General features: G+C 39.1%; 1 protein-coding gene and 1 long non-coding RNA gene across 2 annotated transcripts in view; one reads left to right on the top strand and one right to left on the bottom strand.

Annotated features, from left to right (window-relative positions):
* Positions 1 to 15,708, top strand: part of CPA6 (carboxypeptidase A6) — an 85,919-nt gene that overhangs the window by 50,906 nt on the left and 19,305 nt on the right. Inside the window, exons 3-6 of the mRNA XM_090137679.1 lie at positions 4,329 to 4,453; positions 8,132 to 8,246; positions 9,337 to 9,438; positions 10,213 to 10,317. Of these exons, the coding sequence (XP_089993805.1) occupies positions 4,329 to 4,453; positions 8,132 to 8,246; positions 9,337 to 9,438; positions 10,213 to 10,317 (447 nt within the window). The remainder of the gene's footprint in view (positions 1 to 4,328; positions 4,454 to 8,131; positions 8,247 to 9,336; positions 9,439 to 10,212; positions 10,318 to 15,708) is intronic.
* The window catches only part of LOC149918633 (uncharacterized), a 41,156-nt gene that overhangs the window by 22,961 nt on the left and 2,487 nt on the right, over positions 1 to 15,708 (bottom strand). The window contains exon 2 of the long non-coding RNA XR_016465202.1: positions 15,354 to 15,501. This is a non-coding gene — a long non-coding RNA (uncharacterized LOC149918633). The remainder of the gene's footprint in view (positions 1 to 15,353; positions 15,502 to 15,708) is intronic.

Raw genomic sequence — 15,708 nt, 5'->3', positions numbered from 1 at the left:
GCATGACTCCATTTCTTATATGATCAAGCTTTAATAGTAAGACTTCTGACAACATTTGTGAAGCTAGAGCAGTTTCCACTTCTATTCTCTATTTTCTACTATCATATTTTAACTGGAAATGTATCCAATGAGTTTCAGCACTGTTTAGAGTGTTTTTATGTCTATACATGAACATACGGATGCAAATGCAAAACCTATACACCCTGACAGCTTTAATACTTGCATTACTGACTGCAAATTCCCTTTCACAAGAGGATCAGAAATTCAAAGCCATGTGAGCTAGTGGCATCATAACAGTAATTGTATTCTGAACCTTACATTTGACAACATTTGTCAAAAGAATCTAAAAGTAGATTCCATAGTGATGTTAAGGTCTGCTTTTGCTCTATACAACTTAATAAATACAGTAACTGTAGTTGCTACGTAATAAAAGTATAACAAAATTGCTATCTTTATGAGGTACAATAGAGGTAAATCATGTAAACACTTTTATCCAAATAGTAGATGTGAGTTATAGCAGTTACCCTAGTTAGTTTCAATGACATGCATCAGTCAGCTCTTTTGATCTAGACGTGATGACAAATCTATTGAGAGCACCAAGCATTGTCCTTACATTCCTAAATGAAGGAAGAAACTAGGAAAATTTTAAAAAATGATGAACAAGTAGTGAAGAAAACTGGAGGCTACTGCCCAGGAAAATGGCTTTAAATGCAAAGCATTAGGTGTTTTTTTTTTACTATCCACTACTTTCTATTATACTAAGTTCTGTGATCTGAAGAAGTCGGGAAGTTCTTTCAGTGACTTAAAGGAAAAAGAGGACTGTGGGATTTATGCAGTCATGTTTGTAGGGAAGCGTAAGGAGACTGCTTTCTTCTTGGGCTCCTCTTCCACAGACACAGAATTGGTTGGAGGGAAACATGGCATTAGTGATGAAAAAGCTCCCTGCTCTGGTTTCTGTCTCAGCAGAGCAGTGAAGATTTGTACACTATTTATGACAGATAGGATTACAGTGAGAAAATATTTGTCTTATTGGAAAATTATTTGCATAATTTTTAATTCTGGAAGAAATTCTGAATTCTCTTAGCTCAGCACCCAAATCTTTTACAAATATTTGTCCCTTTTGCTGGTGTTGACTTTTCACTGTTATGCTGAGTTAAAGACGTGACTAATGGGTTCAGGGCTGCTGTAGTTTGGAAGTTGTCCAGATAAAAGATAATACATTTACACTGTTGAGCTATTTTTAACACTTCAGGTTAAAAAGAAACTGCCTATATGAAACCCAAGTAGCATTGTCTTTCCTTAGCATAAAATGAATCCTTGGGACTTTTATGGGATGAGTAACGTTGGGAAAAGGGTATGAAGTTAATAAAGAGTACCTACTATGTAGTCACAGTTAATAATGTCTTATATTTTCTTTGTTAAATAAAACAGTAACTATTTAAAAACCTCTGGGAAAAGGTTTCTCTCTGTATGCTTTCACAAACATTCATAGAAGGCAACACTTAGACATTCAGTGAGATTCTGGGAAAGAGCATTCAGTGGGCATCTGCAGAGTCACCACTCACCCTGAGAACAAGCACTCAGAGTCACACTGAGTGCAGCAGGTTCCAAGTCTGATTCTGCTGAAAAACCCTACCTGGGCAGGATTGAAACCTGCGACTGTCTAAGGGCAACTCATGGTAGATAGGAAAGGACTTGTAAACAAGACTGTTGGAAGGCCCCAGTCAAAAGAAATGAGAATATTTAGAGTTGAAGACATACTCCAAAGTGCATCTCTTCTTCTCTAGCCTCAAGATGCCAGGTAAATTTTGATGTTCAAATATTTGGCTGCATGTTCAGACAGTTCAGTAGGCTTTCTGCATTTGCTTGTTCTGGTAGTTGAAGAAATCTTCTCAGGACCCAGCGAATGCCACCACCCATGAAACAAATACATATCTGTTAGCATTAGCTGGTACACCATCCAGAATACTGTGTAATAGGTAATGCATAATGTGTGGGGACAACAACATGCTGTCATAGATAGTTCAAGAACAGAAGAACACCATTTGCTTGCCATTTGCTAACACAGAGTTGAAATACAAGGCACTCTAGATGGAGGAGTGATGCTGAAAGAAGAGTGATGACTCCAATAGAGCACTCAGTACCCACTGGGGATGCAATGATGAGGTCTCCTAAAACTGACAGTAAGTAAAAAATGATTGGATACACTCAGTCCTGACATATCATCTCTTCAATCCATCTTGTTTTCATGCACGGTCTCCATGCCATGTCAAGGACAAGTTGGAAGTTGCAATATAAATAAAATGTCTGTTGGAGAAATGTGTTTCTTGTTATATGCTTTGTAGAACAAAAGCAATTGAAGTGGTGCTCTGAATAGCACAGGTAACGTCTCCCAGATGAGCGCTCAATACTTTGTTTACATTGCAAAGTATACAAAGGGAGAGTCAGATGAAAGCAAACTATCCTAATAGGGAACTGGGTCGAAGAGGGATGGTTTGCATTCTAAAAATGGGATGTTTTTGTCTCACTTCCAGGACAATGCTAGTAGTGAAATATTGTTTTCACCACCAGATTCCGGCATGCAATATACTGCTGATTTCATCAATTAAGTAACTGACTGGTTCTGGTTTTTATATTCCCTTGTAGCCAGTAATCTGAGGGACAGCTAGAATACCTCAGAAATGAAAAAGCTCCATGATGTTATGAGCAATGATATGAATATTTGTTGGCTTACCCCCTCCATGATAGTGAAGAAATCCAACAAAATGAGTCCTGAGTAACTATCAAGAACACAGACAAGTTTCAGGTGTATCTCAATTGTCTTTTTTTTCTTAATATTTGTAATTTTTATTTCCAGATTTGTATGTGTAGATAACAGGAAACACTTCAGTTGCATCTAGTTTGCATATAAAAATTCGTTGCTGTCTTTATAAAGATGGTTTACACATAGCTGATTGATAGGCTGTTACTCCAAGAGCAATGGGGTTTTTACCCTTTGTGCTGTGTGCTTTTAAGAAAAAACCTTAAAAGTCAAATACACATTCCTAATTAACCATGTTTAAAATCAACTTTATTGAATTAAGGGGGAAATTCACTGAATGACTATAATCAAAATTGAAAAGATTGATAGACTAACAAACATAAGGTGTTAGCACAGTGAGAGGATTTTTATTTATAAGCTACATTTAGCACCATTTAATTTATGAGTTCAGTTTCTACTGACCATCTGCCGTAGCTGCTGTCAGCTTCACCAGCCTCAAGAACTTTGCCAGTCCTGGTTTTAGACTGCAAAAGATGCTGGGCCCACCTGGCAAGATCACATAGATCTATAGACCATATTGCGCCAGCATGAAGAAGTGAGAGGTTTTGGCAAGAATAGAAGAGGCTGCTGCTGTGTTTCGATCTTTTCCTTGCAAGGTAGTGGACATTTAATTGCATTAAATTGGACTGAAGACATCCTGCTTGAGAGGCAGTATCAGGTCAGATGCCTTCTTGACAGAATATTCTTATTACCACCTGAGAAATGGCTGGAACTAATCCTCTTTTGCAGGAGTGTACTCTCTTCTCCAAGGTTTGTAGCAAGACCAGGCAAGGTGTGCTAAATATTTCATGTTCTGGGCTAAAATTTCCAAGTGTATTTCATATTTGTCAAGAGGAGAAATTAAAACCTTAGGTACGTTCAAGTGTAGATTCCATATTAACTGTGCTATCAATTAGTAACTAGCATGTTTTTTAAAAGATTGTGAATATTTCACTGTATTAATCCTATCATTTTGTCACTTTATTTAAAATTATTGAGTAGATCACAGCTTCCTTCAGAACAGTTTATGTTACTGAGCTCTGATCTACTTATTATCGAGAATAAAATGGGCACACTTTGCAAACAACACTGGTATATGTGATACTTTCTACATCTCCAGGGCGTTCACGTCTTTTAGTGCTCTAATGAACACATAAAACACTTTGTTAAACAAATTTAAAAAACAATCATGGACTCCACAGGAAGAAATATAAAGGGAACATACAGTAGTCTGTTGAGGTGCAAGAAGTTGGAGGTGGATTTTGTTTCGAGCCATTTGAGGAGGTATGTCCCTGAGGTCATTTTTTCCCATTGGCCAATCTCCCATGAGAATTCTGGCAAGCTGGAGGCAATCATTCCTCAAAACTTTCTCCATTCCCCACAGATGTTCAGCTGAACCAGTTAATATGATTTTATTGTCTGTATTATGCCTAGAGTGTTTGCCTGCATAGCTTCAAGTGTCCCATCTCCTGGATTTCCCCACCTACACTGAATACGTATGAATTACAGGTTGGTTCCTGCACTACAGGTGGACTTGTGGCAGCCCAGCAGCACCTTCCACATCTCTGAAGGTACGGTCATCGATGTGCGTGTGCCACAGAACACGTCCCGAAGTCTGCTACCCTACCTCCAGCAAGCCAGCATCCACTACACGTAAGCCTGTGCTTCACCTTCTGTGCATCTCTGCAGAGATTTGGCCTCCCAGGCAGATCTACCACACCAAGTGCACTTGAAAATATGTTCCACATAGTAACTAGACTGGCAGGCAGATAGACATTGCCAAGAAAACAACCATTTTAAAGGGAGAACAGAAAAATCTCCCAAAGGAAGGCAGTTTTAATTAAATGTCCTCCTTTGGAGTCTAGTTTATGTGTTTTCAAAGTATAGGAAATCACATCTGTGATTGAGAACGGGTAATTACTAATTCTGCAGTCTGCTTTGCCTCTCCCTGTATTGAGTAGGAGCTGGGCTTGTTTACAGTGTGCTGTAAATGAGGAGGTAAGCATTCATGAATTATAGAGGAACATACTAGTTCTGTCATATAACACTCCATTCCTTGTGACCCAATTCATATGGAATAAATACATGTTCAGGATCACACATCATTTACAGTGTTTCTTGAAAGCATTCGAAGCAGTTTTTAAAATATACTTGTCAAATGATATTTATCACTTTGATACACTTACACTAGACACGAGTGATGATCTTGTCATGAAAGCCTTTTCAAGTGCAGTGAGGAAGTACCTGGGTACTCAGCTGATGAGTTATTTGTATTCTCACCAGCATGTGCTGAGTAAAGCCCTACATGAGGCTATTTATACTTATTTCTCAGTGAGAAGAGAATGGCTCAAAGCTTATTGTATGTTATGTGCATTGGTATCAGAATTACATTTTTATTATACCCACAGTCTCTTACTAATTCATCATTTTAAAAATACAAAAATAGACACAAGGTAATTATTTACACAGGCCCAGAAGCTGAAGGTCAGAGCTGCTTTCATGTGGGTTTTACACTGCTTCAGGGTTGTTTACATTTAAAAAAGGAGATAATGGTTTCTGTAATTGTTTTCCTGTGCTTATAACAAGAAGCCCCTTAATTATGGTGCCCAACAGCTGCATTCACACCTGTTCCTGCTCATAGTAAACCCCCATAAATGATATGACAGAAACAACTAGTATGTGTCAAAAATACCCATCATACTTGGAGAACTTTAGGTAGGTTGCAAAACAGAGCATGAAAAGGTAAGAATACTTGAGCTAGGGGTCTTGGCAGTTTACCTAAAATTGTATTGTGTTACAAACACAGGAATTACTCTACCTTCACTACCTTTCCAGAGGGCCTCTGTGACACTTTGTGCACATGAGGTATGTGCCCTCGAGGAAGCTGGGCAGCATTTTGCTAGGGCTAGGCTGTATCTTTGCTCTTTCCCTTCATCTCCCCGCTGCCCATTTGGAGACATTTGCTTATTTGCAGCCATTGGGATGCTCAGCTTCAATCCCTGCAAAGTCCTGGATGCTGTGCATGTGCTTGTCCTGACATGACCCCTGATATCTGTACCTCAGTGAGAGCTGGGAGGGTTTGTCAGGAGAGGAGCAGCAGGTGTAGGCTGAGGCTGGAGGCAGGCTGCTGGGGTGGACAGCCAGTGCTTAAAGATAGGAAGCATTAAGCAGACCTAATAATGAAGAGGACAACCAGCCTTGGCCTGAAAGGCAGGCTGTCCCAGTGCTTGACTCTATGACAGCAGGGTGAAATAGGGCAAGAGATAACGGCCTCAAATTGCTCCAGAGGAGATTCAGGTTGGATATTAAGAAAAAATGAGGCATGGGAACAGGCTGCCCAGGGAGGTGGTCTTGGTGTTCAAGAACCATGTAGATGTGGCACTGAGGGTCGTGGTTAGTGGTATGGTGGTGACAGGCTGATGGTTGCTCTAGATGATTTTAGTGGTCTTTTCCAACCTTAATATTCTATGTTTCTATGAACAAGACGGCTATAAACAGGCCAGGTATCAGGTGAACATTCGCAGCACTGAGTCGTCTAAATGTTTAGTTCTCTGACATTTAGGTTGTGTTCAATTCTCAGGAAATTAAGAGCCTCTGGATGTTGTAAGCACACAGTACACAATTGTTTAAAAGTAAATAAAGACTATTTGGAACACAGACACACAGACATTTGGGAGCTGTGAAATTAAATCTAGCATTGTAAAAGCCAACAGAGCTTGATCCTGGCAAGTACTGACATTAATTGGAAGTCAGCACAGCAGGTGAGCATTTCTTTAACATATTAGTTGTCCTAATGATTTGAATAAAACCACTGCTTTAATCCAATTACAAGTTTTAGTGTTTTACTGGACTGGTCTTGTAAGTGTATGGCAGTTAGTAAGTCAAGACTATACGTCCTTAGTTTGCTTAATAAAAATTACTGATGTAGAACAGTGTAATTCCTAATTATGCAGTTACTTCCTTGTGACGTTTTAAGAATGTCAATAACCTTTGCTTTGTATGCAGACATAAACCTAAACTAGATATTAGGAAGAAATTCTTTACCGTGAGAGCAGTGAGACACTAGAGCAGGTTGCCCAGTGAGGTTATGCATGGCCCCTCCCTGGAAGCATTCAAGGCCAGGCTGGATGGGCCTTTGAGCAACCTGGTCTACAGGGAGGTTTCCCGACTGTAGCAGGGAATTAAAGGGGATTTTAAAGCACCCTTCCGACCCAAACCATTCTATGATTCTATGATTTGATTATCTTTGAGGATCTGCTGTGCTGTTTATTTTGGAGCTAATTGAATGCAGTTTCTTTCCATCTCTTTCTGATCATAGAACTAATGCCTATAAGATTTTAAAAGGCCACGTGTGAGCATCATTTTACAGAAATGATGAATAAGTGGTACAGCGATCACACACTGCCGTGCTCCAGGAGTTCCTTTCTAAAGGTGGTGGTTATGCCAGCACTGCCCTCAGTTTTACAGATATCACTGTTGCTGTTATTGACAGTATTTCCAGCTTCTGCTGCTGTGTGACAATCCACCCTCTATTTTTAGATATTTTCTATACTATACTTTTAGATGTGCATCATTATTTGGTTTTGCAATAAAACAGGAAAATTTTCAGCCTTTCCTGCCTTTCAGTCTTAAAGCAAAAACCCTCCCACTAATTATGCAGGTGTATTTGCATAATTGTTACACTAACTTAATGCTGTTCCATGTTTTTCACAAGTTATTTTGAAATAACTGGCAGACAGCTATTGCAAAGTAGATAAATGCAAACAACAAACCATATTTAAGACCCTTTCTTTGCTGTCATTTGTTGCAATTCACAGAACAATGCTGTCAAAGTCTCAATTTTTTGTTTTGCCTCTGCAACTTACAGGTATATGTAAGTGTTTCATGCTGGTACAATGATCATGAGAAAATGTATGCATGTCTTATTCTAAGCCTGAAAATATGATTTTATGGTTTTCAAATCAAAGTTCGAAATCACATTGTCACATATATAACTAGATTATAAAAGATGACAACAAATGCTGATCCATAAACAAATGAAAGTGGCTTCTTCTTCACATTGGCTGCACTATTTACATCATTCTGCTTTATTCTCTTAAGAAGCTCATTCTGTTTTTTGAAGGCACTGTTACATTTCAAAGCAAGAGGACGATTTATGTGACAGCATATATTCAAATAAGCCTGAAGCACTGCAGTGTCATGATGTAACAGATGATGTAGCACCAGGGTGTTTTAGCTCCTGCTGTATTTCTTCTAAATGTTACTGTTTTTCTGCTTTAGAGTGTATTCTACTGGCTGCTCAGAAAAAGCTGTATCTTTTATTTCACCTAGGATTCTCATATCAGATCTACAGAAAGCAATAGAAAACCAAACAGGACAGAGGGCATCTAGGCATCGAAGATCTCTACCTGCATATAACTATGAAGTATATCACTCCCTGGAAGAAGTACGTGGAAATTCATATTGCATCTTGTATCTGCTACACCTCTGTCTTCAATGAGGCTGAAGTTTCACCCTCTGTAGAAGCAATGGTTGTTTGGTTATCTTCAAAAGTGTGCTAAATGCCTCTTCAGAAATAGGTGCCTTCTTAAAATGCATGTGTATATTGTTATGTATTTGTATTCAAGGCATACATATAGATGTAACTGTTTCTGACAGCTTCTGAGTTTTGATTTTAAAATAGGTTTTTTGATGCCCTGTCCCCAGAGATTTTCAAGGCAAGGTTGGATCAAGCTCTGGGCAACCTGGTAGCTGTGCATGTCCCTGTTCATTCAGGGGAGTAGGACTAGATGGCCTTTACAGGTCCCTTCCAACTCTAAGGATTCTATGACTCTATGATTCTGATGGATTAAGAGAGTTCAGTAAGTGATTGCTCTCACTGAGTTAAGTAAGCAATATGAGCAAATGTTGAAGCATTTGCATGAGGCATCTAAAACCTTAAAAACATTTCAATACAAACTCATGTATAAGAGATGCTAACCTGAAAGATGGCTGGTAAGAAATCTATTGATTTTGGTGTATTCACACAGTTTCACAGTTTCAGCACACACCAAAATTAAGACTCTGAACTGAGCACACGGCTGCTGTGCCTCAGTGAGATCCGATGCCTGTGAAACAAGTAACATAAGTAATGCTGAGTCCCACAGGTGCTCCTTGCTTACTGAATCTGTTTGCCATCCCATGTCTTGGCAAGCAGACATGGGCCTCCTTCCATCTATTCTTTATATTTAATGGGAGCACCTGATTAGCTTCATCCCCAGATTCTTGGTGAACAGCTAATGCATTCCAATACTAAAATGGGGAGAAAAATAAAACCAAAAACATACAGGCTGCTTCCAGCCTCTGGCAATAGAAATATGGGATCCCAATTATAATTCAAGTATGAAAACAAAAACAAAACAAATAAGACAAAAATAAAAACTACAAGAAAATCCAAAAACATTCTGAAGACTGGGAGCTGATGTTAGTTAATGAGTTACAGCTACTTCCTGTGAAGTGCAAAGATTGAAGCAACAATTTTATTTCTGTATTTGCAGATCGAGGAATGGATGTATTATCTGAATAAAACTCATTCAGATCTTGTTCATATGTTCTCTGTTGGAAAATCCTATGAAGGGAGACCGCTGTTTGTACTTAAGGTAAAGATTAAGTGCTCATTAGTGAGGCTACGTTCTGTCATCAGTGGCAGATGGTTACTTATATCAGGTGCACCAGAGATGCAGATTATCAGGGTTTCCTAAAGGATGAGTTGTCAAGTCCTAAGCGTATCTCTGAATTTGGCCTTAAATGAACCAAAAAAAAATGTTTAGGCTGGAAAATTAAAAGCCCAGTCTACTTGGACTTGTATGCACCTAGCACACAGCAGGTACCATTAGCAGGGTCTGGATTTAAGGAAGCTGGAAAGTTTTGTAGCCAGTCTTGTAAAGCAGTTATGCCAGAGAGGGACCCCAGAGGGTTCTGGATCCCTTCTCAGCACATGCCAAACATGCACCTGATTTGGCTGTTGACAAAAGTCCAGGACTGTGTGCTCTCAACTCAAAATATTAGGATGACAGAATGAGAAGGTGTTAACACAGTACTAAACAAGTTACTTTCAATATAATTTTCATCCACTGTTGAAGAGTTCCTAGAATTTGATTCTCCATTAAGGTGTTCCTGCAGCATTGTTTTTCCTCAGCCTGTTCCAAGTGATAGTTAAGTATTTTCTTCCTCGGTAAAGGATTGACAGATCTCACTTTTCCTGTAATGTTGTTTTGTTTGTTGTTGTTTTGTTGGTTTTTTTTTCCATAGATCAGGTTCACTATCTTGGCCATACCTGCATTTCATCAATAATCTGTTATCTTCTTCATATTACTGTGTCTCACTAATGTCATAAGATCTATTGATATGTCTGTGAATGTTCAAACTTCAAGCTAGGTAAAAGATCACGACCTTACAAGAAAGCTGTCTGGATAGACTGCGGGATTCATGCAAGAGAATGGATTGGGCCTGCCTTTTGCCAGTGGTTCGTGAAAGAAGTGAGTATTTAAAATGATTTAGAGCCATGCAGTCCATCAGTTTAATAAACATTGCATATTTGCTATAGCCAATCCAGCAAATCACTAGTATGAACCATAGCTATTACTTTACTGCTTTTTTTGTTGTTGTTTTTAGTTAGTATTTGTGGAGCACTAGGTGCTTGGTAAATTAAGCTGATAGTGACAGCCAGACACAGTTAGGCACAGGACAAAAATATGCCAGACATACATTGGCAGAGATGTGAAGCAGGATTTTATTGCAAGACCTAAAAATGTAATTCTGGTAATTGTCCAGGTAAATCAGTGCCAGCATGTACTGACTCAAATGAGTTCAGCAATCCTATTGCTTTAAGGACTGAATTTAAAAAAAAAAAAAAAAAAAAGACACTTCTCTTTTGCACAATTCTATAGGAATAGGGAGCTAAAATTGTATACAAATTTCACCTAAAATGATAGTTTTCATATTCTCTGAGCATCATGTGATTCCTCCAGTGTTTCTTTGATTCTGTGTTATCAGATTTATACTCCTTTTCTCTTTCATATCCAAAGAATTCTAACCTTCATATCCATCCCTATACCATTTTTCAAATGCTCAGGGAAATCAAAGCACTTGCAATTTTGCATTCTACTTGTGTGATGTTCTTTATGTATTTATTTAACATTGACTCTTAATCTCTTCTGATTTGGGATTCATTTCAGCTGCATGATATGTTTGCAGGATTTTGACATTTTGCCTTAGCCAAAAAAAATTTGCTGAAGATAATATAAACTGCATATTGTAGACTATTCTGTAATGAAATTTACAGAAGTCAAAAAGGGCTTCCAAAAAAACCCAACCAAAACAAAACAAAACAAAAAACAAACCAGCAGATGTACTTTGAGTATTTTTGCATACAGTTTTTTGTACAAAATATGTGATGCAAAATCTTTATTTACAAGGTCCTTCCTATGAGCACGATTTCCTCACTTCTCTTTCACCTTTCCTCTGTGAATTCCACAATTCTGACTTAAAGTATCTGTCTTTATTTTCTGGGATGTCTCCATTCAGCAAAAAATCCTGACCCTGTAAGTTCCTTCTTGAGAGTAAATTTCTTTGTCATGAACTCTCTAGGATCATAGAAAAGAATCATAAAAAGCTCTGGTTGAAGGGACCTCGGAGATCATCTGGTCCAACCTCACATCCTAATGAATTTAGACTGTGTCTTTACTACAAAGATAACTGAGATGATCATATTACCAGAAGTCACAGCAGCAGCATGCATAGCAAGTACTGAAATAATGAGGCTGCTACAATTTGGGCTGCTGGTGCATGGATGGGCTAAATCAAATCCAGAAGCTGCTTTCCAAAGTTGTGTGCAATGATAATGTGTCGTCTTATTAGGACTCCTGTTAGTGTGAAAGCTCTCCTTCCCAGGAGAACAGGTTGCAGGAAAGCAAGGAGAGGTTTGGAACAGACAGACACTTGTGGGAAAGCCTTCTGCTTGAGTACATCTTCCTTATGGGGATTTTAACATAAAGTACTACAATGTGACAGTAAGGTAAAAACCATGAGATTTCTCTGTAGAGCTTATGGAAGAATATGGCCTGTGCATGTGTATATGGAAAACCTTCTGGCTGTTATTTGAGATCTTCAGAGAGTAGCTTGCTAGTAGGAATATTTTGCTAACTGTATAAAGGCATTTTCCTAGATTAAGAAAGTTTTTACAGAACTGAAGAGTTCCTTGAGACTACAAGAATGTACAGTTTTGCACATCTTGGTCATGCATTGCCTTTTTTCACCAATGACAGACATTTTCTTCCTTTGTTAGAGCAATATTTTGATCCAGCATCTGGATTAAAAATTGTTAGAACAGTATTGCAATCCAGCATCTGATTAAGAATTGTGCTTGTATATTCATTATATTAAAGTGGCAGGGTGGGAGGGACAAGAAAATTAGATTGCTAACATTGGGATAATGCTTTTCTCAAATGGATTAGGCATTTTGAGAAATCTGGGAAAACTGAAGGACTCTTTGTGCTTCAAAATCTGTAATTCTGTTTGTCTGGCAAACTCTCTCCCATATGCATCTCAGCAGCCCAGCAGCACTTTCCATCCTCCCTTGTGCCTATGTGCAGTTCTGAGAAAGGGCAGTCCTCTTGGAAACCAGTTTTTCCAGGCATGTCTGTTGACTCTAAGGAATAGCAACACGAGCTCATTGATTTAAGAACAGCAAAAGGAGAAATTGAATTTATGTGATGTTAGCTTTTTTTCTAGCAGGAGCAGTGCATACGTGGCCCTTTTCAGTGCAGGCAATCTGAAATATTATCTTGCTTTCACTTCACCATGTAGCCTCTGTCACTTGTTTCCATTGCCACTGTCAGACTACTGAGGGGCCATAGGTACCCTGTGGGCCATAGTCATCCCTTCCTCCATCCCAGACAGAAGCTCTAGGCAATGCCAAGACCAGGCTGGGAAATGGGTCTGCAAGTGGGACTGGCTTAGTAGGGCCCATGGCCAGCAGGACTGGACGGTGGGAAGTGGGGACCACCCCTGCTGTGAGTTTGTTGTGGTGATGGCCCTAGGGGATTAATGGGGCCCTGGGCAGGGTTGGGCAGCCCTGGGGTGGACAGGGCCAGCATGAGCTGGGGCAGCCCTCAGGGCCCTGACAACCATAAGGTAAGGAAAAACATATTATTGCTTACACTGAAGCACTTGACTTTAATTTCAAAGTTATTTTGTACATAGGAAACCTCTTGACCTAGCTGGCAGGTCTGTGTGGGATTCAAGACATAATTCACCTCCTGAAGAATCCATACTCCAGTTTATCATAAAGCTTTTCAAGAGATTTAGCTTAGAAAACAGCCTCTACATATGAATGTACATTCAAGCTCAAGATTTGACCCAGATAGCCCAGCCAGCTTGGGAGCCCCTGCTATCTTCCTTGTGCTCCTGGAAGCAGCAGGTTCAGGGTGCCAGCTGATTTTCTGTGAGCGTGGGATACCTCACCTACCTCTGTAGGGTGGAGGTGCCATCAGGCAGTTGGTTTTTAGTGGCTTGCTGGGTTACAGGCAGCAGCATCCCACTTTCTCTAAAGCATCTGGAGATGCTCAGCCAAGCATGTCCTGACTCCTATCTATATGAAAATGCAAAGAAGACCAAAGCAGAGCAGACTTGGGAAATGAGCATTTGGGCCACAGAGTGGGAAGGCAAGAGGCTGCCTGCTACTTGAGTTTATTCTGGATTCAAGCAAATACACTAGTTAGAGAAAAAGAACAGATGAAGTAAGGAAAGAGAGAGAAAGATCTAGAATGAGAGGCTTAAGATTAAAAAGAGAAAGAACACAGGAAAGAGTTTTGCAGTACGTGCTAATGCAATTGTGAAGTACAAAACCAAACCTCACTGTCTTTTGAAACAAACAAAAGAAGAGCAAAGGCCTTTGTTTGGGTTTGGGGTGGGTTTTTTGTTCACTTTTTAAAAAACTGTAATCTACTCCAGCATGAGCTCTAGCCTTGGCTAAATATCCTGTGGGTCTGGTGTTGATAAGAACTTCACTGTTTCTGTAGAAGGCATCTCTTAAATGCCTTTAGTCTCTCAGCTACAGATAATCAGATGTTCTACAGGAATTAGCAAAAATGGTGACCTCTGACAAACCCTACCTCATGGTCACACATTTCAAGTCAAGAAATGGGACTCCTGTGCACACTTTATGTATCAGCTAAAGAGGCACAGAGAAGCGTCTGTGCTGGTATTGTAGTGGAAAACTCGGCAATAAATATTTGCTACAGATAACAGGTTACAGTGGAGTCCCACCAACTTTAAGCTTTACTCTGCTGAAAAGGGCCAGAAAAAAAGTCCCTGGAAGTGGAGTATAGGGAAGCAAAACGAGCTGAGAAAGGAAATGGAACTGGTTACATGTGGACTACTCTGAAGGCAGCCTGCAAGGATACATGAGTCTAATGGAACGCATAATTATCATATATAACATACTAGACCAAAAGAGCCCTTTGTGGAATTTAAGAAGCAAAATCCACTGACTGTCTGATGAAGTGCATTAAATATGTATATGTGTTAACAAAGAGCATTTAAATTCTCTTCACTTAGTGTGCAGCTATTTCAGGAGAAGTAAAATTCAGATATCAAATTATCCAGTTCTCAGATTCAGAATTTTACCATTGTTTTGAAATTTTGAAATATGTTTCACAGACTGCTCTTCAAATTAACATCAAAACTAGATTCTATTTCAGTTTAGTGGAAGCAGATGAGGATTCACATTACATCTGGTTTGACTCTCTTCACTCTAATAAATGCTGCCATTTGATCCTTTCCAATGACGTATAACCTTGAAATGCCACTCACACAACATTTTCAGAAAACAAAATACAAGAGATGCAACTTTAAGATGCACTATTCTTTGTTTCTGTTGGAGATTTTGTATTTAAAGCCTAACAGATTAGAAAATTCAAGGAATGTAATGAAAAATGTTCAAGAAGAAAAAAACAGATTGTACCTTTACTTAGAATCCAATGACAAGTAGAAAGATAAAGTCTGTTGAGATAAAGTATGTTCCCCTAAGGGAGTGGCCTTATCAAGACTTCCCATGAAAGCACAAGTAGTCTCATACTTTGGAAATACACCACTCTCTACCATCATCATTTTCTCCAATTCTCAAGAATGTATCCTTTTCAGGAAAAAATGGAAAACTGTCATCTTGTCTTGATTCAGCAGGTCTGCATTTCATATGTGAATTAGGGCATTCTCTTTCATAGCTGCCTAGGCTCTTAATTTTTTGAAATGTTTAAGATTTGTGGACTTGTCTCAAAATAATATTATTATTCTTTGAATATGTGCCAGCTTATACTGCATTGCACATACCCATGTTTCTTTAATGTGAGAGTATTGTGCATTTTTTTCCTGGTTTAGCTATGTTACTGACTGCCTCCTCTGGGACAGAATCTAGCCAGTATCTAAGATCTTTGCTGAAAAAATGTTCAGAATTACTTCTGCCTTTTCTGGATCATATCAGTGTTTCTTGATAAAGTTTGGTTCAGGCACTGACCTTGCTCAGACGCCCACAGCGGCTCTCTCATCTCCATCCAAATGTCCTCTAGGAAGGAGCTGTCCAAATGCACATCTCTGAATCCCTGCTCATCTTTCCCCTTAAATATAGGCCATGATAGTTGTCTTATCTCAGAAGAATCTCAAATCTGAAAAAAAGAATCAATATGTTCCGTATACTTGAGTTTGTGAGATGCATGGCTAAAAGTCCAAATTCTGAAATGTGTGTTTCCTATGATCCCAATTGTATGAGTTTCCAAATTATCCACCAGGATGTGTCTATACTTTGTAGTGCAGCCAGGAAGTAAACAGGCAGCCTCAGAAAGAAAAATTAAACGGAGGGGGGAGAGTTTTTT

Source organism: Phasianus colchicus, chromosome 3 (genome assembly GCF_987193195.1).
Source record: "Phasianus colchicus chromosome 3, bPhaCol1.hap1.1, whole genome shotgun sequence".
Taxonomy (NCBI): domain Eukaryota; kingdom Metazoa; phylum Chordata; class Aves; order Galliformes; family Phasianidae; genus Phasianus; species Phasianus colchicus.
Note: the sequence above shows the minus strand (reverse complement) of the source record. Positions and strands in the feature narration are given on the sequence as shown.